The sequence below is a fragment of the Ovis canadensis genome, chromosome 13 (genome assembly GCF_042477335.2).
Source record: "Ovis canadensis isolate MfBH-ARS-UI-01 breed Bighorn chromosome 13, ARS-UI_OviCan_v2, whole genome shotgun sequence".
NCBI lineage: Eukaryota > Metazoa > Chordata > Mammalia > Artiodactyla > Bovidae > Ovis > Ovis canadensis.
Genome location: NC_091257.1, coordinates 77,689,159 through 77,716,165, shown reverse-complemented (window position 1 = coordinate 77,716,165; position 27,007 = coordinate 77,689,159). Strand labels below are relative to the sequence as shown.

General features: G+C 44.5%; 1 protein-coding gene across 1 annotated transcript; it reads right to left on the bottom strand.

The window, feature by feature from the left end:
* Window positions 1–14,861: 14,861 nt before the first annotated feature.
* Window positions 14,862–27,001, bottom strand: LOC138417654 (short palate, lung and nasal epithelium carcinoma-associated protein 2A-like). The gene is made up of 10 exons (XM_069548323.1): window positions 26,678–27,001; window positions 25,209–25,356; window positions 24,275–24,435; window positions 22,385–22,517; window positions 21,019–21,123; window positions 19,939–20,091; window positions 17,636–17,717; window positions 16,511–16,574; window positions 15,617–15,676; window positions 14,862–15,044 (listed from the first exon to the last, which is right to left on the bottom strand). The coding sequence occupies exons 1-9, from the start codon at window positions 26,793–26,795 to the stop codon at window positions 15,657–15,659; spliced, it is 984 nt and encodes a 327-aa protein (XP_069404424.1). The 5' UTR covers window positions 26,796–27,001; the 3' UTR covers window positions 14,862–15,044; window positions 15,617–15,656.
* Between the last annotated feature and the right edge of the window lie 6 nt (window positions 27,002–27,007).

Genomic DNA, 27,007 nt, shown 5'->3' with positions numbered 1-27,007 from the left:
CAAATGGAGACCCTGGAGAAAATAAACATCTTACTTAGAGTCACAAAGCAGGTTATAAACTGAGCCAATACTGGAACCCAGATCAGGGTCCCTCTTCCATCTCACATCACTAGGCAGGTCCCAGAGTCCCATGCTCCATGAACGTGTGGTGTCCAGAGGCCCATCACTGATCAGAGGGGCCGTTAAGGATGACCTGGTCCTGCCCTGGCAAGCATGTAGTCCTTCCACTCTTCCCTCTGAGCTTGTGGCAGGCATCACTAATCAATCCTGCCTTCCAAGCCCAGGAGTGCCTGGGAGGGCTTCTCTGCAGAAAGCTCCATCCAGTGTTTACAATCGATGAGGTGTACTTGACACCATAGTTCTTAGAGTCTCTAACATGGTCCTGAATGGGAAGCTGAGGCTTAGTGAAGCCTGCACTTTCTAACAAAGGGAGTCAGAATTTCTAGACACAGGTCTATAAGCCAGTCAGCAAGGGAGTCAGAATTTGTAGATGCAAGTCTACTGGAAGTCTGAGCCCATCTAGCTCATGTGGTCTTTATAGCACACAAATATAAGAAATGTGGTGGCTTAGAGGGTAAAGTGTCCGCCTGGGATGCAGGAGACCCGGGTTCAATCCCCGAGTCAGGAAGATCCCCTGGAGAAGGGATAGGCTACTCACTCCAGTACTCTTGCCTGGAAAATCCTATGCACGGAGGAGCCTGGGAGGCTGTAGTCCATGGGGTCGCAAAGAGTCGGACACGACTAAGCAACTTCACTTTCACTTTTGATTAAGCATAAAGCATATTGATTGCTTGATCTCCTTGCCTCATCCTCTCCATAAATCTGTTGAGTGGCATCATTGCAGATAGGGGATGTGAGGTGGAGGGGAGTGAAGTAACCAGACACCAGCAATAATTATAATCGTCATCATCACTGTCGTGACCATGTATCAGGGGCCTACACACATGATCCCTCCACATCCTCAAGCACACCTGGGAGGACAGTCCCATAGTTAGTTCTATTTCATACTAGGACCTGAGGTTAAGGGAGATGAAGCCCCTTGACCAGGTACCAAAGCCAGCAACAGACAAAGAGACGATTCAAACCCAGTGTGCCTGACCCCAAAGCTAGGTCTGACAACCATGCCCTTGGTTTGCATTTTAGTTACATTTTGCCACCAGGATCCAGGCACCAGGTTTTACTCATTTACTTACTCATTTTTGCTCATTTTACAATGGGGCAGCTGAAGCCTGGGCCAACACTGTGTCTGAGTTCACCTCATTTCTCTGGAACCCCTGGGCCATGGCTCTCAGGTGAGAAAGAGTCTCTTCACAAGATTTTGGCACAGCCCTCAGCTCTGTGCCCACAACCAGGGAAAGGGGGACCTCTTACATTTGCAGAACTGGGTACAGACAGTGAAGCAGGTGGTCTGCCGACAGGTTCAAAGCTCTGCTGGATGGGGCCCACCATATCCCAGGCCCAGACTTGGGCACCTGGCCTGCCACCTTGTCCCTGCTCTGTGCTCTGATGATGGGACCACAGTCAGGGTGAGGAAGGCCAGCCTCTCAAGCCTCCAGCCTGACTCCTACTTTGTCCTGGTGGCGTTCATCCAGACCCTGTGAGATGCAGCTGGGGGACCGGAGGTGATGGACCATGGATGACCTGGAACTCTCCACTGGTGCTCCCAGCCTGTGCCAAGTGGGCACCCCTCTGGGCTTCCTGGATTGGATGTTCCAGTTGACAGGGGCCCAATACATCAAGCATAACAACCAACTCAAACAAAAGCAGTCGAGGAATAAACAAGATATTCAAGTCCATGGATGATCCTGCCCCACCAGCTGGCCTCAATGTGATCTGGGTGAAAGGTCCTTCCCCTTGAGTGCCAATTCTGGATTCCTGTCAGACCTGCAAGACCTGAGCAAGTCATCTCCCTTCCCTGAACCTCAGTTTCCTCAATTGGAAAATGAGGTCTTCCAAACCTTATAAGGTTGTGGTGAGCATCAGTGGCAAAAATGGAGTGCAGTGTCAAGCCTAGAGCCACGCATTCACCTGCACCTCCTGAGTGCTGGACACTGGGGCCAACAAGTGGGACTTCTGCTGCCCCCAGAGATGGAAGAGCCGACCCCAATGGGAGAGGGTGCAGAAGTGGGCGCACTCTCCAGCTCCACCCTTTCCCATCCTGTGGCCTTCAGCAAGTCATCCTGCCCTTCTGAGCCCCACGTTCCTCAGGTGGGAAATGGGGCAGGAGCACCCCCCGCGTGGTTGCTGAGAATATGAGATGGGATAAGCTTGTAGGTTGTAAGCGTCATGTCTAGGCAGAGGTGGGGCCCTAGAGGAAGGAGTGGTGTCTCAAGCTCTTAGAACTTAAGGTAGAAAGTACCTTTGGTCTATCCAGTCCAGTTGTTGCCATTTCTGGCCAGACACCCTGGGGCAGCCTGACTGGGAGCTGGTATCCCTAATTATCTGGGACGTGGCTCAGGCATTTATCATTTAAACAGAATTATTAGGTAACTTTGTTGATCTGTTTTCTTTTTTTTAAAGCAAAGCTTAACATATGTGAACAGAAGAAAATAAGTTGGGTTAAAGTCACGTGTACTTTGAACCCTTCTCTGGGCCATAGTCTCCCTAGATTTTCCAACAAAGAGGTTAAAATGATGACCTCTAAGCTTTCCTGTGACTTTGATGTCTGTTATGTTTCCAGTGTGGTCGTGCGACCCTTGAGTAGGTTTCAGAATGGAGAAGACGGATGTGAGTCTATAAATGTGCTAAGTCAGCATCTGCTTACTTGGATCCTGAATGGCAGGATCCAACTCAAACTGACTTCAACAAAAATAAAAAATAGAAAGGGAGAAATGTATTTTAACTGGAAAGTTTGGGGCTTGGAAGACTTTAGGCACACTTGGATCAAGGCACTGAAGGAATACATTCTCTCATGCCCTCTAGTATAGGTTCTTTTCTAGTGAGTTTTGCCAGGTAATTGTGTCTAAATTCCATCTTTGAGGATAAAAGCAGACCCAGGCAATATGTGAAGACCTAAAGCTCCGTTTATGTGTCATGGGATCTAGCTAAGGGCTTTTCAATTTCTTTACATTTTCAAAGGACCAGCTATATGCTTGTTAAAGATTTTCTATTATTTTTCTCCTCTTTATCTCACTTAGGGGCCTCCCTGGTGGCTCAGATGGCAAAGCATCTGCATTTCATTTATTCCTGCTGCAATCTTTATCATATTCCTTCATTAATAACTTTGGGCTTAACTTATTCTTCTTTTTCTAGTTCCTTAAGGTATAGAGTTAGGTTTTATTTGGGATTTTTCTTGCTTCTTAATGTGGCATCTATTGCTATGAACTTCCCTCTTGGAACTGCTTTCCCTGCATCCTGTATGTTTAGATATATAGTGTTTCCATTTTCATTTAGAAAACTTTATTTCCTTCTTTCTTCTTTTTATTGGTTGTTCAGGAGAATGTTCAGGGCTTCCCGGATAGCTCAGTCGGTAAAGAATCCACCTGCAATGCAGGAGACCCCAGTTCTTTTCCTGGGTTGGGATGATCCCCTGGGGCAGGGAAAGGCCACCCGCTCCAGTATTCTGGCCTGGGGAATTCCATGGACTGTATAGTCAATGGGGTCGCAAAGAGTTGGACACGACTGAGCGACATTCACTTCACAGGAGAATGTTGTTTAACTTCCATGTGTTTGTGAATTTTCCAGTTTTCCTCTTACCGGTTCCTAGTTTCATGCCATTGTTTTCAGAAATTATACTTGATACGATTTCAGTCTTTTTGAATTTGCTCCAAGTTGTTTTGCAGTCTTCCTGGAAAGCATTCCATGTGTGCTTGAGAAGAAGGTATATTCTGCTGATGTTGAATAGAATGTTCAATACTTGTATGCTAGGTCCATTTGGCCTATGTGCTTAATCTCTCAGTCTTATCCGACTCTTTCGTGACTTCATGGACTGTAGCCTGCCAGGCTTCTCTGTCTATGGGGATTCTCCAGGCAAGAATACTAGAGTGGGTTGCCATGCTCTTCTCCAGGGGATCTTCCTGACCCAGGGATCAAACTGGGTCTCCTGCATTGCAGGAAGATTCTTTACCAACTGAGTTACCAGGCAAGTCCCCATTTGGCCTATAATGTTGTTCAAATCCTCTGTTTCCTTATAGATTCTCTATCTGAAGTATCTACCCCATTTTGAGACTAGGATAGTAAAGGCCCTAACTATCACCACATTGCTGTTTATTTCTCCTTGTAGCTCTATTTACTTTTGCTTCATATAGTTAGGTGTTCTAATGTTAAGCACACTAACATTTGCTATTGTTAAATCTTCCTGGTGTATCGACCCCTTTATCACTCTATAATGAGTCTCTTTGTTTCTTTTTATTATTTTTAATTTAAAGTCTATGTTGTCTGTTTTAAGTATGGCTAACCCTGCTGTTGATTTGTTTATTTGTTAACATTTTCTTGAAATGTCATTTTCTATCCCTTTACACTCAATCTATGTGGGTACTTAGTGTTAAAGTGAATCTCTTGTGGGCAGTATATTTTTAGACATTGCTTTTTATTTATTTAGCCATGCTATGTATTTTAATTTGATAATTTAATCCATTCCCATTTAACTAAAGTTTTGATTGGTAAGGACTTACTATTGCCATTTTGTTAATTGTGCTTTTTTTGTGGATCCATTGTTTCTTATTTCTTGTCCTGCTGTCTCTTTTTTTGTGTGTTTTAGTATCCTTTTGTTTCAGTATGATTTGAATTCTTTATGTGTTCTTTTATGTAATAACTACAGGGCTTTCTCTTGTGATTGTTGTTGTTCAATGGCTCAGTTGTGTCTGACTCTTTGTGACCCCAGGGACTGCAGCCTGCCAGGTGATGGTGAAGGACAGGGAAGCCTGGTGTGCTGCAGAATTCTATAACTGGTGAAGCACAAGCTGTCCTTCAGAACCAAAGAAGGGATAAAAACTATTCTGAACAAGCAGAAGCTGAGAGAGTTCATTCTTTGTCTGGCCGTTCATAGATCTCCATTTCTTGAGGGTCAGTTATTAGAGCTTCCTTAGTTTCCTTTGGCGGTATCATAGTTCACTTATGTTGTGTGATCCTTGATTCCTTATCCTGGAATCGCACATTTGAGTAATCAGGCTCCTCTTCCAGATTTACAGGTTTGCTTGGGCAGAGACAGTTTTTCACCAGTCAGCTCAACTTTGTATTCTGGGTGTGTCTGAGGGTGATGTCCTTGGCCAAATGGAACCTGCTGTTTTGGTCTATTTGGAGGTGAGGCAATGGTTTGAGTTCTGAGAATGAGGATAGGGGTGTTTGGATCCAACTGCTGGCTTGAGTCCCTACTTAGGTGAGGCTGTCGGATGAGCTCTGCAGTGGCCTGGATTCTCTGGCCAGACTTACTAGACGTTCAGGGACGTGATGTTATACGCAGTACAATATGCTGCAGGACTGGACCCACAACCTCTAGATTTATTCTTCGAAAGCTTGAGTATGCTGAATTCCGTGCCATGAAGCCATCAGTTTTGCTCTACAAACAAGCAAAGTTGCTGACTGTGCTGTCTTCAAGGGCTACAGTACTTAGGACTGTTGAATGGGCTACACAGCTTCCCATGTGCTCTGGTTAAGTTCTGTAGTTGAACAGGCTACAGGCTGCACTCAGCAATTAGCTTTCCTGTCCCAGCACAGTGGGGGAAGTTGCTCTAATGCTGATAAGGCTTTCTCTTTATTGTTTTAATTGAAACCAACTCACACCCACGTTTCCTGGGTGAGCAGTCACTAGCTTGGCTTTGCGAACTATGGGCTCTGCCTGCCTTTTTCTTGTTTTGTGCTTGGTAAACATAGATTCCAATAGCTGCCCCCAGCCCTTCTGGTTAGGTGGGGCCACAAGATATTCTTCTTGTGGGAGGGAGCTGGGACTCTCCTCCCTGACTATTCATGGACAAACTGAGCTCTAGGGCCAGTTAACTCCTTTGAGAATGTGGATCAGACAGACTTGCTTCCCACCAAGTTCTCTGCTCAGAGTGCACCCCCAGTTCAGTTCTGCAAATGGGCAAAGGCACTGGTTGTGATTACTACTTGATCGCTGTAGGTAGGAACTTGGTCTGCCAAGTTCTATGTGTTGCTTGTTGCAAGCCCCTCTTTCTTTCTCTGTCATTGAAGTCAGTATCCCAGTGATGAGCCCTCACAGGTTTCCTGGCAGTCCCTATGCTGTGAGATCATATATGGGTCATCCCACAAATTGATCACAATGCTGAAGGTGCTCTGATTGTCCCCTGGGGTTCCCTTTTCTCCCTGGAGACTCAGAGGAAGCTATCCACATAGAGCTCTACTGGCCTAGAAGAGGAACATGTGGAGCTTCTTTCTTACCCTTCTAAGGTGGTCTGTCCTGGTTCTCTGTGTTGTGGGGGATGATTCAGTTTCACCCTTGTATTCTAGGATCCTCTCTGTGGTGTTTTTTTCTAATAATCACTAGCTGTTCTTACCAGGGGAGCAAAGTCAGGAATCATCTTAGTCTTCATCTTGGTCACAGCACTCCCTTACTTTCCTTACCATCTCTGCCCCACCAGTTTGTGAGGTCCTTGAGGGCTGGCACCTCCCTCTTCTAAGAAGCCCCATTACCAAGCAAAGGACCAGATGCAATACAGGCGCTAACTGGTGTTGAATGGATGAATGCACTTCTTTTTGACTGTACACAGTGAGACTGTATTCTCAGGATAGCTGAATGGGTGGGGAACAGCAAAATGCTAGCAAGGAGATTCCTTGAACCCTGGAGGTGAAGGAAGAGGTGGGATGCCCAAGGAGGGGGGAAAGGGGGTGGGAGGCTTGATTGCTTCTCTTTCTGGGCTTATATGGACAAACCAGCCTGGAACTCAGATAGCCACAGGGTGTACTAACAGCCCCACACAATGCCAGCACCATCTGTGTGCCCCTTGTACCCAGGCCCTGCAGGGTTTGAGGAGTTGAATCACTCAACATTGTGCCAGCCCTAGGCCAGCTTCTTCTTGCCCAATGTTACAGCAGAATAGAGGAGCCTGAGACTGGCATCAGCACCCAGAGTGGCTGTGTAGGGGCTGTGAGTGTGGCCTTGGCAGGCTGAGGGCTTTTCTCCTCAGCTGTGGGCCACTCTGAGCCAGTTGCTTCTCTGCTCTGGATGCTAATGCCTTGCTCAGTGCACAGGGGGTACATCAACACTCCTGCCTGCCTGAACACTCTCCAAATCCGGCAGAGTCTGGGTTTGAGGGACATGCAAAGGGTAGGAAGCTTGGTACCCTTGGACAAGAACCAGTTAGGTTTGTCAAGGTCACCCATAGATTAGCGAATTACAAGAAAACACGGACAAGTAAAATAAAATTAGGAAAATAACACATGAATAAAATGAGAAGTTCAACCAAGAAATCGCATTCATAAAAAAAGCAAACAAATCCTACATTGAAAGTACAATGACTGAACTGAAGACCTCAATGGAAACTTTCAAAAGTTTTAAGTGACTTGACCACACAGAAGAAAGAATTATCTACCTGGAGGATAGGACATTAGAAATTGCCCAGTCAGACAAGCAAAAACAAAAAGCATAAAGAATGCCTATGGGAATTTTATGGGACAGGATGAAAAGAAATAGTATTCATTATGGAAATTCCAGAAAGAGAAAAGGACAGAACATATAATGATGGCAATGATGGCTAAAATCATTCTGAACCTGGGGAGAGGAATGCACATCCAGATCCATGAGGTCCAAAAAAACCCAAAAAGATAGAATCTGAATAGGTCTGCAGCAAGACACATTATTATTGTCTTCTCAAGAGTCAAAGAGGTGGCAAGAACACACAGAAGAACTATACAAAAAAGATCTTCACAACCCAGATAATCACGATGGTATGATCATTCACCTCGAGCCAGACATCCTGGAATGTGAAGCCAAGTGGGCCTTAGGAAGCATCACTACGAACAAAGCTAGTGGAGGTGATGGAATTCCAATTGAGCTATTTCAAATCCTCAAAGATGATGCTGTGAAAGTGCTGCCCTCAATATGTCAGCAAATATGGAAAACTCAGCAGTGGCCACAGGACTGGAAAAGTCAGTTTTCATTCCAATCCCAAAGAAAGACAATGCCAAAGAATGCTCAAACTACCGCACAGTTGCACTCATCTCACATGCTATTAAAGTAATGTTCAAAATTCTCCAAGCCAGGTTTCAGCAATAAGTGAACCATGAACTTCCAGATATTCAAGCTCGTTTTAGAAAAGGCAGAGGAACCAGAGATCAAATTGCCAACATCTGTTGGATCATGGAAAAAGCAAGAGAGTTCAGGAAAAACATCTATTTCTGCTTTATTGACTATTGCCAAAGCCTTTGACTGTGTGGATCACAATAAACTGTGGAAAATTCTTCAAGAGATGGGAATACCAGACCACCTGACCTGCCTCTTGAGACAGCTGTATGCAGGTCAGGAAGCAACAGTTAGAACTGGACATGGTACAACAGACTGGTTCCAAATAGGAAACGGAGTGCGTCAAAGCTGTATATTGTTACCCTGCTTATATAACATATGCAGAATACATCATGAGAAACACTGGACTGGAAGAGACACAAGCTGGAATCAAGATTGCCGGGAGAAATATCAATAACCTCAGATATGCAGATGACACCGCCCTTATGGTAGAAAGTGAAGAGGAACTAAAAAGCCTCTTGATGAAAGTGAAAGAGGAGAGTGAAAAAGTTGGCTTAAAGCTCAACATTCAGAAAACGAAGATCATGGCATCCAGTCCCATCACTTCATGGCAAATAGATGGGGAAACAGTGGGAACAGTGGCCCAGTTTATTTTTTTGGTCTCCAAAATCACTGCAGATGGTGATTGCAGCCATGAAATTAAAAGATGCTTACTTCTTGGAGGAAAGTTATGACCAACATAGACAGCATATTGAAAAGCAGAGACATCACTTTGTCAACAAAGGTCAGTCTAGTCAAGGCTATGGTTTTTCCAGTGGTCATGTATGGATGTGAGAGTTGGACTATAAAGAAAGCTGAGCACCGAAGAATTGATGCTTTTGAACTGTGGTGTTGGAGAAGACTCTTGAGAGTCCCTTGGACTGCAAGGAGATCCAACCAGTCCATTCTGAAGGAGATCAGCCCTGGGTGTTAATTGAAAGGACTGATGTTGAAGCTGAAACTCCAATACTTTGGCCATCTGATGCGAAGAGCTGACTCATTTGAAAAGACCCTGATGATGGGAAGGATTGAGGTCGTCAGAAAGAGAAAGGGACGACAGAGGATGAGATGGTTGGATAGCATCACCGACTCAATGGACATGAGTTTAGGTAGACTCTGGGAATTGGTGATAAACAGGGACACCTGGCGTGCTGCGATTCATGGGGTCGCAAAATGGTACACGACTGACCAACTGAACTGAACTGAACAGGAATGAAAGACAAAGAATTTTAAGAGAAGCAAAAGAAAAAGAGAAGTTGCATACAAGGGAACCCTGTAAAATTATTGGGTGAGTTCTCAACAGAAACTGTTCTGATCAGCAGAGAATGGAATGAGATATTCAAAATACTGAAAGAAAATAACTATCAACCAAGAATTCTACAGCTGGTGAAGCACAAGCAGTCCTTCAGAAACAAAGAAGGGATAAAGATTTTATGAACAAGTAGGATCCGAGAGAGTTCATTACCATCAGAACTGACTTATAAGAAATGCTAAAGGGAGTTCTTTGAGTGGAAGTAAAAGTAGGCTAATTAATAGCATAAGAACATTAAAAGCATAGATTTCGCTGTTAGTGGTAAGTATATAGTCCTAGTTAGATTCCAATGTGGCAATATTGGTGCATAACTCACACAAGTTTTATTAAAAGTCAAGAAAAGAAAGAAGAAAAATAACCATAACAATAATAATCTGTTCCTAGTTTAATTTCCATGAAAACATGTAAATTACTAAAATAATAACCTAAAATGTGAGGAAAAGGTGAAGTAAAAGCCTGCTGCTGCTGCTGCTAAGTCGCTTCATTCATGTCCGACTCTGTGCGACCTCATAGATGGCAGCCCACCAGGCTCCCCCGTCCCTGGGATTCTCCAGGCAAGAATACTGGAGTGGGTTGCCATTTCCTTCTCAAATGTGTGAAAGTCAAAATTGAAAGGGAAGTCACTCAGTCATGTCCAACTCTTCGTGACCCCATGGACTGCAGCCTACCAGGCTCCTCCGTCCATGGGATTTTCCAGGCAAGAGTACTGGAGTGGGGTGCCATCGCCTTCTCTGGAAGTAAAAGCCTAAAATTTATTAATTCTACAAGTTGAGTTGTGATCAGTTTAAAACAGGATGTTTCAAGCGTAAAATATTTTATGTTATCCGCATGGTAACTGGAAGAGAAAGCCCTGTAGTTATTACATAAAAGAACACAGAAAGAATTCAAAGCACACTGAAACCAAAAGACACTAAGACACACACAGAAAAGATAGCAGGATAAGAAATAAGGAACATTAAATCTAGAGAGGAGCAGAAAACCATTCAAACAATGGGGATAGAAAGTTCTTTCCAATCAATAATTACCGAGAATGTAAATGGATAAAATTCTCCAATCAAAATACTTAGAATGGGTAAATAAATTAAAAAAAAAAAAGATCCAACAATACATTTCCAAGGGAGTGGATCAAGGTGGTGAAGAATTAGGACATGGAGCTCACCCTTCCCACAAATTCTTCAAAAATATATCTGCATATGGAACAGTTCTTGCACAAAATCTACCGATCTCTGGAGGAAGACCTCAGAGTTCAAAAAGGACAAGAAAATCTCTTTATATCTGGGTAGGACAAAGCAAAAAAGAAAAAGAAAGAGAGAGAAAGGAGTGGGGATGGAACATGTGCTCCGGGAGAAGTCCCATCATTGGCAAGGGGATCAGCCAGGACAGAGTAGGAGCTTTGAAGCCTCAGAGGAGAACACAGCCACTGGTTTCTGGAGGGTCAGTTGGAGCGAGACCTGCACAGGTGGTTGTCGTTGCTGCCAGGTTCCCCAGCCTGAGATGCTCATATGTTGGGGTGGGTGAGTGCTAGCTGCTGAGATTTGGGCTTCAGAAGTCAGCTTGGAGAACTGACATAGATTAGCTGCCTGAGGGGACAAGGGTGTGGTTCTCCACAACCAAGGAAGTGTGGGAAGAAGGGAAGAAGCCTGGGCCTGAATGAGGCGAGGCACCATTTTTGGGAGGCCCATGAGGAGGGCGGTAGGGTTGCCTTAGGAGCTTCTTTCTCCATGAGTGTGTGCTGTCAGGCAACAGGGCACCAGCCACATGAATTCCAGGGGTAGGTGCAAGCCACTGCTTCCATCTCAGTCTCCGGAGGTGGGTGTGGACTGCTGATGCCATTGAGGGTCCCATGATTGGGCACCAGCTACGGCCCTCACCCTATCAAGGGAATAATGGCCAACATATGCTGAGGAAAGAGACAGCAAGCATCCAACACCCGAACAGGCCTCGGACCAAGGAAAATAAGGCTACCCAAGCTACACAGGGACACTCCCATATATAAACAGCATGGGAGTGTATATAAACATTCAAAGTCTTGCAACCTAGAATACTCTACCCAATAAGATTATCATTTAGAATAAGAGAGAAATAAATAATATCTCAGAGAAGCAAAAACTAAAAGAACACAGCAATACTAAACTTATCCTAAAAGAAATATTGAAAGACCTTCTCAAAGTAGAAAAGAGGCCAGAAGATACAGGAGGTAGGAAATCAAAATTGGAAGTTAAATCACTTTAAAAAGCCAGTATAGACCAAAAATAAAAATGAAACTATCTGTGCAAGGGAAGATAAACTAAGCTCAAAGTTAACAGAAGAAAGAACCTAATAAAGATCAGAACTGGAGTAAGTGAAACAGTGAAGAGAAAAATTATAGAAAATATTAACCAAATTGGTAGTTGGTTCTTTGAAAAGGTAAATGAAATTGATAAGCTCTTGCTAGACTAACCCGGAAAAAAAAAGAAATGACACAAATGAACAAAATATGATAAGTGGAAAAGGAGACATTACAAAAGATTCTATAGAAATTCAAAGAATCGTAAGACGCTACTATGAACAACCATGTTAACAAACCGCACAACCTAAAAGAAATAGAAAAGTTCTTAAAAACATACAATTTTCTGTGACTGAATCAGGGAGGAATAGAAAATGTGAGTAGACTGATTACTAATAAGGAGATTGAATCAGCAGTGAAAACTCTCCCAACTAAGAGCCCAGAGCCATATGATTCAGCAATTTTATCAATACTTCTGTAAACACTTTCAAAATAAATGAAATCACTGACTCAGAAAGATCTCTGCACCCCTATGTTTATAGCAGTATACCTGGAAACACTTAAATATACATTGATGGATGAATGGATAAAGAAATTATGGTATATATAATATATATGTATATATATACAGCGAGAGAGAGAGAGAATTTTATTTAGTCATTAGAAATGATGAAATCTTACTGTTTGTGAGTACATGGCTGGCTCTTAAAGGCATTACCCTAAATGAAATAAGTTAGAAAAAGACCTATACTGTGTGATCTCATTTATAATTAGAAACTAAAAACAAAAGCAAATTAATAGAAAAAGCAATCAGATGTGATAACCACAGGTGGAGAGTAGGAAAAGAGGGAATTGGAAGAAGATGGTCAAGAGTACAAACTTACAATTCTGAACAGATGAATACTGGGGATGTAATGTACAACACGATGACTAGAGCTAACAGTGATGCATGATATACAGGAATGTTGCTGAGAGCAAATCCTAGGAGTTCTCATCACAGTGAAAAAACGTTTTTCTTTTTTTCAGAATTTTTTATTGTACCTGTAAGACAAGATGAATGTTAGCTGAATGTATTGTCATAATCATTTCATAATACAGAGAAATCAAACCATTGCCTTCAATTTATACAGTGATGAATGTCAATTATTTCTCACTAAAAATGGAAAAAAATTGTTAAAATGTGTAAACCATTGTTATGAGAGCTAACACTTCCTGTACTCTCTGTCTCTATGAGGCAATGATGACAAGGTAGCTTGGGTAGACCTACCAGCTGGAAAACATGGTCTCTTAGTTGGGGAAACATTGAGGAGTGGCCCCCACTCAGCAGGAAACACCTCCTGAGCAGAGGAGTAGGGCTGAGGATTGAAACAGATGGAGGGAGAGAAGGAGTGATGTTCCAACTGGAGGAACAGCCTGGACAAAGGCTCAGCACTGACCGAAGTGGGCTACTGCTCAGGAGAAGTCCTGAATTGTGAGACCTCCTTGTGCATGTTTGTGGGAGTTAGTTCAGTTCAGTCGCTCAGTCGTGTCTGACTCTGCGACCCCATGAACCGCAGCACACCAGGCTTCCCTGTCCATCACCAACTGCCAGAGTCTATCCAAACCCATGTCCATTGAGTCGGTGATGCCATCCAACCATCTCATCCTCTGTTATCTCCTTCTCCTCTTTCCCTCAATCTTTCCCAACATCAGGGTCCTTGCAAATGAGTCAGCTCTTCACATTAGGTGGCCAAAGTATTGGAGTTTCAGCTTCAACATCAGTCCTTCCAATGAACACCCAGGACTGACCTCCTTTAGGATGGACTGGTTGGATCTCCTTGCAGTCCAAGGAACTCTCAAGAGTCTTCTCCAACACCACAGTTCAAAAGCATCAATTCTTAGGTACTCAGCTCTTTTTATAGTCCAACTCTCACATCCATACATGACCACTGGAAAAACCATAGCCTTGACTAGACAGACTTTTGTGACAAAGTAATGTCTCTGTTTTTTACTATACTTTCTAGGTTGGTCATAACTTTCCTTCCAAGGAGTAAGCATCTTTTAATTTCATGGCTGCAATCACCATCCTCAGTGATTTTGGAGCCCCTCAAAATAAAGCCAGCCATTGTTCCCACTGTTTCCCCATCTATTCACCATGAAGTGATGGGACCCGATGCCATAATCTTAGTTTATGGGAGTTAGGATTGTCACAAAATATAGGCTGAGAGGAAAACTCTCGTCCCTTTGCTATGGCCAGCAGGGGGAAAACCAGCTCTGGAGAAGGCTGACTTCAAATGGAACCCAGCTTTGCCTCTGACCAGCTGTGTGGCCCTGGAGAAGTCACTTCACCTCTCTGAGACTCAGTTGCCACACCTCCTCCAAGAACCATTCACTGCATCACTCAGTAGAAATCAGAATCGAGTGAGATAGAGTGTATAAAGATTGAATATGGGATTTCTCAACATCGTTTGACAGTAATTCCAGTGTGTCAAGGCTGACATTCATCTTGTGCTCACCAGGTCTCAGAATCTGCTTAAGCATTTTCCACACATTGATTCATTCAATCATCACAACAGTGCAACAGGGAGGTTTTACTGTTAAGTCCATTGGGGAGGTGAGAGAAGTGTGGTTCTAGTAAGTTGCCTGAGATCACACATCAGGACCTGCAGGGGCTTGGGGAGAGGTGGCTGAATACTGGAAGATGGGACATCACCGCTCTGAGCAAGTGATCCCATAGCCACGGCTTTAAAAACTAGTCCTGCCACTTGCTACCCTGTAACGTCGGTATGTCGCTTGTCCTCTATGAGCCTCAGTTTCCTCATCTGTACAATGGGGACAAGAGCAGAAGGGTGTTGTGAGGAGGTCATGAGGTCAGGTGTGCTGGGAAAGGCAGCCCTCCATCATGGTGGTGCTGTAGCGGAAGCCAAGTGAGGCTGTCTCTATAACACCTCAGGTCACTTTCTTGCCCATCCTGGGCCTCAGTGTTCCTACTTGTAAGGCAAGGAGCTGAGGCTGGATAATCCCCAAACTCCCTTCCAGCTTCAGATCCAGGTCTCTGCTTACCTGGTTGCACATATCCCACATTCCCCAAAATCCCATTGGAAGAATGCAACGGACCACACATGAAGTGCTGAAAGGGCTTTTTATTGCTGGGGGTGGAGGGCGACAAGCATAGGGTGTCCTGACTGTGAGCACGAGTATCTGAGAGGTGTCCTTTGACTGGGCTCAGTTGTCACTCCTAGGGGATGGTGGCAGCACCGACCGTCCCAGAGGGAGACAGTACAGAGATTCAGTCAAGTCCCGGAACCAATCTGGAAGGAGACCCTGGTGTGAGGCATGGACACCCTGGGACCCTAACCTGCTGCTGCATTCAGCAGGCACAGCTCCCGGAGTACTTTCCCCACAAACCCTGCGAGCTCTGAGGCTTGGAGAGGGACTGGCACCTGTGGTTTGGGGTCTTTCTCTGGCATCTGGCTCTGAGTACCCCTCATCCCCTCACCCTCCCACCTCCCTCACCTTAGCAACAATGGCCGATGTGAAAAGACTGAGCAAGGCCCAGAGGAGCCAGGGTTCAGGGCTCAGTGTATGATCAAGATCAGGGATCAGACTGAGATGCGATCTGGTCTCTATCTGTGACCAGTGTCAGGGCTGAGTCAACTACTGGAGTCAAAGCTCAGGCTGACTGTCCCGGGCTCAGTCAGGGGCAGAATCGAGCACAATCTGTGTGTCAGATTAAGGCTCAGGAGGTGGTCTGTGACCGAGACCAGGGCTGAGTCTACCACTAGAGAAAGAGGAGAAGCCAAGCTTGTTTCTGCTTCTCCACGGGCCCCTGTGGGGGGGGTCTCATCTTCTCTCAGCCTGGGGCCCTGGACCCAGTCCTCACCAGCAGGCAGGCATCCCAGCAGTTTCCTCATCTGCACCCTTCATTTTTCCTGAGGTTCACCTGAAGGAACACAATGAATAGCAGTTCTCAGGCTCCAGCACTGGAAAGCCAAACACAGATCAGACACCAGTGACTGCCAGCCTCCAGCAGGTCAGACTTGACAGCCACGGGACTGCTTGTGTGTTACTCCATCTATCTGAGCCTCAGCTAGTTCATCTGTAAAATGGGTATCCTGACACTACCCATCCCCACAGGGTCATTGCAAGGATCCAGTGAGATAATATATAAGAAGCATAGAGTGATGGCCCAATGAACCAGGTCTGTGGCTATTTTCTAGAAGAACTGCCTCAGGGCCATGATGCTTCACTCATCCCATTTCTGTTGCCCATAGGCCCAGCAACCCCAGCAATGCCAGAGACCCAGGTCAAGGCTGGGGGTGAAACCACACCTCCTTATAAGAAGGGAAAAGGAAGGGATGGTGTTTATCATCAATGCCTACTGGATATTAGGCTTTTTCTTTAAATCTCTTCATCAGCTAAGCCATGTTCATAATCTCCTTTCACCTGGGAGGAACCTGAGGCTCAGAGAGGTGGAGCCAGTTGACCAGGACTGCACAGTTGCTAAGTAGCAGATCCAGATCTGGCCCATCCTCTTTCTCACATCATTCTGGGCAGCAGGTTCTGCCAGTGGGACAAAGGAGGGCAGTAGAAGCTCTCAAAGACCGACAGAGACCCTCAGTCTGCAGGGACCCCTCCAATCACACTCTTCTGACTTGCTCAGCTTCTCCAGGGTCCCCTGACCAGACCTGCTGGTGCTGTAGGCATAGAGCAGCATACCAACACCTGTGAGGCTGCAGAGGGAGCCCCCTCACTGCTCCCCCAGGCTGTGACTTACCGATGAGTTTTTTAATACACTCTGCATCCAGGCTTTCAAGGAGTTCGCGGATTCGTGGGCACAGCTGAGGATCACACAGAGCCAGGGAAAGAGAGACACATAGAGAGAAATGGAAAAAGGGAAGGAAAGAAAGAGGTGAGGAGGTGAGGAGGGAGAGGAGAGATGGGAGAAGTTAGAGGACTGGTTATTACCTGTTACGAGCACCCTGCCTGCCACCCAGAGAGATGTTCACTACTTGGGGCCTCAGAACTTCTCACCCTTAGGAGTCTGCTGCTGCAGCTGCTGTTAAATCGCTTCAGTCGTGTCCGACTCTAGAACCATGAAAACCTAGAAGGCCCATATCTGAGATCCAGAGGACACTAGAATCCCAGAAACCTCAGAACATTAGAATCCCAGTACCTTAAGTATCTAGACTATAAGCATCCCAGATCCTTGTGCTCTTAGAAACCTTATCCTTTGGACTCTGAAACCTTGAGGGTCAAACGGGGCCCTGGGAATTTTGTGTATATACAACTCCTCAAGGATCTTGTTAAAATGCATTAATGAGCAGCAGTTCTGGAGTGGGACCTAAGGGTCTGCATTCCAAAAAATGCCCAGGGAAGGTCAGTGCTGCTGGTCTGACACCCACAGTTTGAGCAGTGATGCTCCAGTTCAGTAAATCTCAGGGCCTCCTGGAGGATTGAAAAAAAAACACCCCAGATTCCTAGCCCCCTTCCAGAGTAAATAATTTAGAATCTTTGGAATTTGGGGCACATGGTACATACAGTTTTGTATATGATACATAGGAATCTGACCTATGGTGTATGTAGTTTTGGTATTTAAATAAATAAAGTAAAGTTGTATTGAAATAAGAATAATATTGGCTGAAAGGCCTACTGGCAGTCCATGGGTATGGCAAATGGTTCAAGTGTGGGACCCAGTGATTTCAGCTCATATTGGGCCCCTCTTCTCCTCCCCAGGCCAGGCTGAGTGAAGCGGGGTGGGGTGGGGGGAGTAGCAACTGACAACTCAAAGGGAAGTTGGCCCTTCAGAAAGGAAGGTGCCCAGAGAGTACAGCCCACCCATGGAATGACACACCTGCCAACACCAGGTGTGACTCTACACCCCCAGGAGTGGGTGACTCACCTCATTCTGCACTACAGAGGACACCACCCTCCTCGCAAGGTTGACTCCAATGTCCACAACATCGTTGAGCAATCCAAAGCGTCTGGAGAAAAGAGGAAATTGATAAACGTTGGTGAATGGTGGAACACCCTGAAGTCAGGTGACTTGTTTGAACTTCTACCCAGCGGGATCATCACTTAGAACTTCATGGTTGACCAGCAGCCCACCCCAGTAGCTCATTAGAGTCTCATCACAACCCTGAGACCTCATCCTTCCATCCATCCATCCATTCTTTTATCCATCCACCCATCTAGCCATCCATTCATTTATTTGTCAGCACATATTTATGCTGGGAACCAAGCCTGACTGGGGCACAGTGATGAACAAAGCACACGCAGCTCCTATTATGGTCCCTAAATATTAGAAGCCAAAATGCTCGTTTTGAGTTTCCTGTAGCATCTTATGGAAAACCCCAAATAAATTTTTTGGCCAACGCCATATTAAACAAACTTCCCTAAGGCTGGCTCCTTCCTACCTTCGGCTCTCAGCATTCCTCTCACCACCTCAGGGCAGCCCTCCCTGACTGTTTGCCTAAGGAAGGACTTCGCAATACTTTGTACTATAGCATCCTGTTAAGTGTGATGCACTACTCAGGGATCTTTGCCATCTGAAATTCCCCGTGTGAGCCCTTTATTGCTGTACTGAATGCTCGCCTGTCTGCCTTCCCCTCAAGAGACTAAGCTTCACGAGAACAAGCTCCTTGCCTGCAGTCACCAACAAATTCCTCAGAGCTCAGAATGCCAGCTGCCTCGCATGGAGCAGCTGTTCCACACATTTTTGGCTGGAAGAATAAATGAAGTAAACATACGATTGAATATATAATGACAACTTGTGACAGGCATTCAGAAGGGGGAGAATAGATCTGGAAAGAGAAAATAGGAGGAACCTTGTTTTAGACCCTGAATGATGAGATGTACATTGAGACAGGATTGGGGGATAGGTGTTCTAGGTGCCAGAGCAGCCCATCAGAGGTCTTGAGTGGAAAGAGTTTTTCTGAGACTCAGAGCAAAAGCTAACATGTTTAGGGCAGAGTGGGCAAGGGGGAGAGCACAGTGATATGAGGGTGGACCCCGATCAGGCAGAGCCTAAATGGCCCTGGGAGGGCCTGAGATTCTACCCAAAGTGTAGAGACAGGCCCCCTGAGGGTTTGGAGCAGCAGAGTGGAATGCCATTTCAGAGATATGGTCACTGAGACCCAGAAGGCTGTATGATTTCCTAGGTGCTAGAGGCTGGGCAGTGTCCAGCAGAGATCAGGCATTTGGACTTACAGTCTTTCCAAGTGATGGTATGCTGCAGAGCCTATCTTTGGTTTTGGAGGGTTTCTAGGCAATCTGTGATCAGATCCCTTCTTGGAGCAGGATGGACTGACCTCTACTCATGGCTCAGCCTTGATATCTGCCAAGGCCAACCTGCCCCACTCTTCAGCTTCCAGACCACTTCTCCTCTCCCTGCCAGGACCAGGGTCAGCCTTTTTCTCTCTGCCCTCACCCCTGGACTAAGCCTGCTCTTTCAAGCACACAGTTTAAGATCTAGATTTTGTGGGTTACTGGAGATCAGTGATTTAAATGCAGAGAATTAATTTTCCAACATCTCATTTTGGGAATCTTCCATTGAGTGGAAGATGATTAGGGCAGTCTGAAAATAGAGCCCATGGCAGAGATTGCTCTTCTTGCCCACTCTTAACTGGAGGTAAGAAGGTAAACACAGTATATTATCATTGTTATTATTATTTTTTGAGGGACAGTATATAATAAGAGAAGGGTCAGTTCTTCAAGTAGATGTAACAATGCTAAATGTGCATGCAACAGAGTATTAAAAACCATGAAGCAAAAACAAATAAAGCTGAAAGGTGAAATACACAAATTCACAGAAATGGTTTGAGAGGTCAACACTCCCTGTCTTAGTAATGGGAAGAACCAAGAGACAGAAAATCAGAATGGATATTATTATTACTGAAAGCTTAGTATGTGCTTGGCGAAATATTCTCTGAGTATGCTAAACACTTGCATTTTCTCATTTGGTCAACATAGTAGCCTATGAGTTAGGTAATGTTACCAACCTTAGTATACAGATATGATAGCTAAAGCTTCTATAGGCTAAATCGATTACAAAGACCCAAGTGAGTGGCAAAGCTAACTTGACTCTAGAGTCTGAACTCTCTCCCCACCCCCTCTTTTTTTAATCCATATTCTGCTCCTTCCAAGGTTAGAAATAGAGCTGAAATTATAAGTCTCAGCTCCTCTGGAATTCCATGTGAGCCTCACCTGTGCAGCACCGTGAGTGAGATGCTTTCTGGGTTGTTGGGGCATTCTCCCACGACCACCCTGGGGTCACCAGTCTCAGCATCCGTTTCAATGCTGACACTATTTTGGAGGTCCACTTTGAGGTCCAGGTCAACAATCTCACCCAACAGAGGCCTACAGGGAATAAGATTCACAGTGAACAGAGGTGGAGAAGTCTCTTCACATTGCCCACATGAGTCTCTCTCTCTAGATGGCCATTGCATGGGATGTCTATGGATAAAGTCAATAGTGTGTAAATTTTTTATGGAACCCGCATTCTTACATTAGGTATTGCTTCTCTTGGCCACATGAGTTTGGCTCGTATGAAATTTCTATACAATATCACACCAATAAATAAAATAAAAATAATAGTTTACATTTCTTGAGTACAAACCCTGTGTTAGTATTTCACAAAAGTATTTCACCTGGATGAAGCCTTTTAATCTTGACAGCAGTACCATGAGGGAGAAACACTATCATCTCTACTTTCAGCATGAGGAAATATTTGGTATAGAGATGTTAAGTAACTATTCCAAGATCTTATATGATAGTTCAATGATGAAATCATCGTACACTTAATTTATAAAGACTCTTCTACACATCTGCATTTTCCCTTCTCTTTCTATTTATAAAGTAATTAAAATACTTAGAAATTACAGTTTCCATATAATTTTCTCATGCCCTTCATTATGACTTGTACACTGCTATATGGCCTATACTGGTCACTGCTACTTAAAGAGAATCTTGAGAGACAAAATGATGCAGGAGGAAACTTTGCCAAAGGGTTAAAAATGTTCACGTCTTCTCAAATTTTCAACTTTTATCATTAGATTAAATTTTATGATTTTGGAAATATATTTCATGGAGGATTTTTTAAAAAGATTTCGTTCTGAGCAATGTTTCTTAGAACAATTTAAAGGTTAGGATTTAGGAGTTGCAAAGGCCTCCTTATTTTACTGATTAGGAGACCAAGAGAGCAGGGTGGAAAAGTGCCTGATTCCAGATTGGAGACCTATTGGCCGTACCTCGCTGCCTCAAACCTCAGATTCCAAGGCTACTCACAGGTTCACGGCGACATCAGCAGTGATGGGGATCTTTACATCAGCGCTGTTGTCAGCAGTCGCTTCGAATGTGATATCCGGGACTTGGACATTTCTGATTCTCACCCTGTGTAAAAACCACAATTCACCATTGTCACTCCTGACAGCCATTGCTTGGCTCTTCTCTATGCCAGCTTTGTGCTGAGATTTGAGCCTTATGGACCTTGCCTGCTTTGGTCTTCATGAGAGCCCTGCTCAGGGGTTGGATTCTTTCCATTGGATGGCATGGCAGACTGAGGATCAAACGGCTGTGATTTCCCTCAAAAGGCCAAGAGTGAATATGAGGCAAAGCCAGCATGTTTATTTAAAATTGATACATAGTTGCTTTACAATGTTGTGTTAGTTTCAGGTGGACAGCAGAGTGATTCAGGTAGAGATATGTATAATTACAGAGGTAATTTTATTTCAGATTCTTTTCCCTTATAGGTTATTACAAAATACTGAGTATGATTCCCTGTGCTATATAGTAGGTCCTTGTTGGTTGTTTACTGTATATATAGTAGTGTGTATATGTTAATGCCTGGAGTAGGAAATGGCAGCCCATTCCAGTATTCTTGCCTGCACAATCCCATGGACAGAGGAGCCTGTTGGGCTATGGTCCACAGGGTCGTAAAGAGTTGGACATGACTGAAGCAACTTAGCATATGTTAATGCCAAACTCCTAATTTCTCCCCCACATTGCTTTCCCTTCTGGTAACCATGAGCTTGTTTTTGGGTCCATGAGTCTGTCTTATATATGATCCTTTGTATCATATTTTAGATTCCATATATGAGTGGTATCATATGGTATATGCTTTTCTTCTGCCTGACTTACTTCATTTACTATGATAACCTCTATGTCCATCCTTTCGTTGCTGCAGCAGCATTATTTCATTCTTTTTATGCAGAGACAGATTTTGAACCCAGAACTGCCTGACTCCAAGATGTTATGTGTGGAGCCACCTATATACGTGGCGTGAATTCTAGTTTTCTCTCTCCTGAGGCCATTCAGACTTTTATACTCAGCTATATTCAGAGAAGAAAAGTCTTATTCCTTAGAAAAGGGACTTTAGGCATCAGCAAATAGATAGAGGTGAGAGAGAAGTGAATCTTCATCCTGACCCTGAAATCACAGAATGGGAGGGTCCAGACCCATGAGATGCTCACAGGCCCTGCAACCCTGACTAATTTTCCCAGGCTCTGGCAGAGCTGGCCTCAGACCGCTTCTGCTCTGCAAGAACACACAAGGTTTAATTCATCTTTCTTTCTTTTATATTAAACTTACCTCCCCAAAGATATGTATTCTCTTTTCTGGGAACAAAAATCCCCAACATGAAGCATCAACTTACCCTGTAAGCCTGTTCACTACTTGAAAAATTCTAGAAATGAGTTGTTCCAACAAATTCTCAGTTTGCTGGGTCTCCTCCACCACCTCGTCTGAACACCTGAATTCCAATTCAGTCTTCAAATTCTGAAAGATAGCTGCAAAAACAATCTCCGTTCAGTGCAGCACACAACTTAAGAAGCAGCTCTTAGGCAACAGGCACTAAATGAGACTACTTGCCTATGTTATTTCATCTTATAACACCTCCATAAAACAGATATTACTATTATCTGCACTTTCAGATGAGGAAATAAAGGCTCAAAAGATTAAGAAATGGACCAAAGTCATACAGCTAGGAGACCTTGTTCCTAGTATAATGCTAATATCATGCTAATATATGCTCATCATTTCAACAAAGCAATCAATCCATTGAGCAGGCAATAGATATTGATTGCACATCAGCTTCTAGTAGTAGTGAAGATTAAGGAGATGCTCATACAAACAGAATAAACTGAGAATAAAATAAGAAATGGATAGTGTAGAATCAAAGAAAAAATATGGCTCCAAATTATTAAAGTGGCAAGTAGGAGTCCTGGATAGCAGGCCTAGAAAGCAGTGATTCATTCGGGAGCAGGAGGACAGAGAGTCCTAACAGAGGGTCTTTCAGAGAAAAGAGGGATTTGATAGAGGAAGTGGCATGGCAGATGTAGAATGGCACAGTTGAAAAGAGTTCAGAATATACGTGTAGAAAAGAATTCAAATGAGAAACAGGAAGGCAACAACCAGCTCAAAAAAAATACATAAAAGGCTACAGGAAGAGATATGTAATCGGAGTACTCCAACTTGGCTCTGCAATGGACAATATCTACCTAATTAAAATGATGGAAACAGAGATGGAAACTCTGTCTGGTCCTATAGATAATCTAGACACTTCTGCTTCTGAGCTCAGTTTTATCAGCACTGAAACTGGAAAGTGGGTCCCTCCTATATCTTTGACATTTGCTCAAGCCCTGGCAAGGTTTGAGAGGAAGTCATATACAGAAAATAATTTCCCCTATAAAGCATGTTTGTCAGGGTGCTGGGAATGTTTCCAGAAATTGAAAAGAAGGCCAAGTTCTTTCAAGAAATCAGAATTACAAGGAAATGTGATTAACTAGAAAGGCACGTAATTTTAAAGCTACCTAGGCTAGGTAGGAATCCTTTTCCAATTAGTTAATACAAAGTACTAAGTAAATTGAATGGCCCAGAGGAAGAATATGCTACAAATATAAATAAAATATTTAAGTAATTAACCATAATTATGAAAATATGAAAAAAATGAATGTATTCTTTCAGAATTAGAGAGAAGTTAAGTGACATGAATTATAACCTTTCATCTGTGAGACTGGCAAAAAATTCAGTTGTTCAAACCAGTGCTGTCAAGGAAGTAGCAAAAAGGGTAATCTCATAGACTATTGGAGAAAATGTTAGCATAGGGTATTATTATTTGTCAATATCTGCTAAAATATGCATAGTTTTGAACTTTTGAAATGTCACTTTTAGGAATTTCTCCTACGAACATATTAGAAAAGTTTACTGTGATAGAAGATGGCATCATCGACTCAATGGACATAAGTTTGTGTACACTCCAGGAGTTGGTGATAGACAGGGAGGCCTGGCATGCTGTAGTTCATGGGGTCGCAGAGTCGGACACGACTGAGTGACTGAACTGAACTGAACTGAAGATGTAAAGCAATATTCAGTTAATCTTTGCTTATTTCTAGAAGAATAATAAACAATGACCCAGGAACCAATTAGTCATCCCTCTTAGTAAACAACCCATAAAGAGAGCCCCTGCTGCAGCCTTTGGTAATACAGGCATAGTATTTAGCAGGAAGCTCCTAGGTGCCACTGACCATCCCTGTTGTTAACTTACTTTCAAGTGTACTGTCAAAGGTGCCAAGTCCTCTCTCAAGACCAGATATCAACTTCCCCAGAACATCATTGCCACGAATGTCAAGAAGAGAGGCCGAGGTCCCAGCAAACAGGCCGCACAAGAGAACAAGTTTCCAAAGTTGAAACATCTTGTCCTGACACCTGGACAGTCATGGGAGGAACAAGAGTGAGAATTATCTCTAGGGAGATGGGATCTTGGATGAGCACCTGTGACTGTTACACTCAACAATGCTTGAGTTATCTCCTCTCTTTCAGACGGGCAGCCCAGGTCAGAAAGTTAGAGCAACTTGCCCAGAGATAAACAACTAGTGAATGAAAGAGCTGCTATTTGAAAAATGATGCCTGACTCCAGGTCAGAGCTCTTTACCACATGCTGTCTTCTCTGCCTGGAACATTTCTCTCTTCTCTTCATTTTTACCTGAGTCACTTCCTACTGACTCTGCATATTCAGTAAGATATCATGTCCTCTAGGAAGATCACTCTAGACTCTTCCCAGAGTCTAGGTTAGCCCCACTCCACCATCTTGCTGCCTTCATTGTATGACCAGTCCTGGGTACTAGTTAGGGAAGACTTGGCTGCCTTTCCCGTCAGGCTGTGTACCCCTTAGAGGAGGGATTGTGATGTATCTCACTATTGAATTCATTACATATAGTAAGAACCCTGCTCTTCGCTCACTACAACAAAAAAAGTTTGCTGAATAAAAGTATGAACACATAAACGGGCACCACATCATGAGCCAGATTTTCATGTCAGTTTGGCACTTCTAGTTGAATCCATTTCTCAGTTTACACTAGTCAAGATAATGAGTTAGACCGATCCCTCTGCCTCCAGCCCCCAAAGCCTTCTGAAGGCCTTTGGTGGGGTGACATTAGGTAGAAAGCCCACCATTCCCAGGTTTGGAGGAAAATACTTACAGAGTCCTTGCTCGCTTGCACAGCCTCCTGAATTCCGCTGGGTGCTGATGGCCCTTATATCTTCCAGATGGCGATGGGAAGGGAGGCTGCCCCCGGAAACAAGCCCTGCGTCCAGAGGCGTCCAAGGAGACTCCAATGAAAATAACCCCTGTCCAGAGCGAATGCAGAGAGACTTCTGAAGCAAAGGTCACCCAGGATGATTGAATTGGAATAAGTGGATATGGAGAGGACTTTGTGCCAAGACTAAGAGCAGGTTCTCATGCTGGCAAGATGGCAGCCATTGTAAGTGGGGGCTGGGATACAGACCAAGAATGGATGAAGTGGAGACTGTTCTGGTAGAAGGACCCATAGTGATCATCCAGCTTAATTCCATCAGGATTTGGAAACGCAGGCTCAGAGGGAAATTACTGATACTAATTCTATCAGTATTTGGAAACCAGCTTGAGGTCCCCCAGTAAGACAGGGACAAATATAGGGCTAGAACTGTGGCCCACAGAGTCAGGGTCAGTGACCAGTGAGGTCATTCTTCCCAAATCTTCTCTTATATCTGAGTGCTCTCCAGTGAAGCCAACTTTAGGGCAAATGTTTTCAGTTCAGGACCACCCACCCCTGTCTACCTACTCCATTTAGTCAGTAGATTTATTCCTGTGAGTGAATAAAATCTGCTTCCATATATACCCTCACGTATGCAGGATTCCTCTGCACACTTGTCCCCAACCCATCTACTCTCAGTGCAGTGGCCAGAGGTCAAAGCACTCAGCTTCAAAACAACATCCTTATCGTGGCCTTGTGGCACTGTTCACGGCCACCCCAAACTCATCTGCTTCTCCCTCCATAGCCCTACCGAATTCCTTCTGTTCCAGAAAGATGTCAGCCCTTTTCCTCCCTTTGACCTCCACACAAACCATTCCCTTTCCCCAGAACTCACCTGCCTAGTTGTCCCTGGCTCTTGACATCACCTTGCAACCTCTGTGATGGCTCACGTGAGGTGGTCCCTCCCCATCTTCCCCGAGCTCAGCTTCTTGCTGGCCTCTGTCACAGCAGATCATTATCATTTGACTTTTTCCCTTCTTCTCTGCCCTCAGGAAGCTGTTACCACCCTTTCCTCTAGGGCTTTCCTCTCATGTGGGTCCCAAGACCCTGACCTGGTTCTAGAATGCTCCAAGCATCTCTGTGGCATCTGATAAGGCCGTCCACTCCCTGATAAGGTGGTGAGGGTCCCATCCTTAGAGATGCTTGGGAATTTGACCAGATGACTCCTAACATCCTGTGTGACCTGATGTGACTGTGAGCCATGATTCGAAATTTCCTTGGTCTCTCATTCAAAGATCATTGTGGCACATTTGTATGACTCTTGCTCCCAGGTTTTTTTCCTCCCTGAGTCTGGTTGCCCCATGGGGATATGGTTCCCTCAGGCTTCCTGCCTCTTTCCTTTCTCACTGGCCTGTCCTCCCAAGACCCATACCCACCTGGCCATGGCCTCCTGGAGTCACACTGGCTGGTGCTGGGTAGTGTCTCATCAAGGACAACACCCAGGACAAAGCCAGCTTTTTTTGTCCTCTGGGGGCAGCAGTGAGTGGCATTCATCAGCCATGATGATCAGTTCCTAGTAGGAGCAGGTGAGTGCCAGAGCCTGGGCTTGGCACTGCAGGTCCACTTTCCCAACTGGTGCTCAGGACAACTCCATGAGGAGGTTCAGAAAGCTCCACTTTCCGGTTAAGGAAACAGAGGTTTAGGGAAAGGAGGTGACTGGCCTAGGTCTCACAAGAACAGGGCCTAGCATTTGGGTCCCCAGGGAA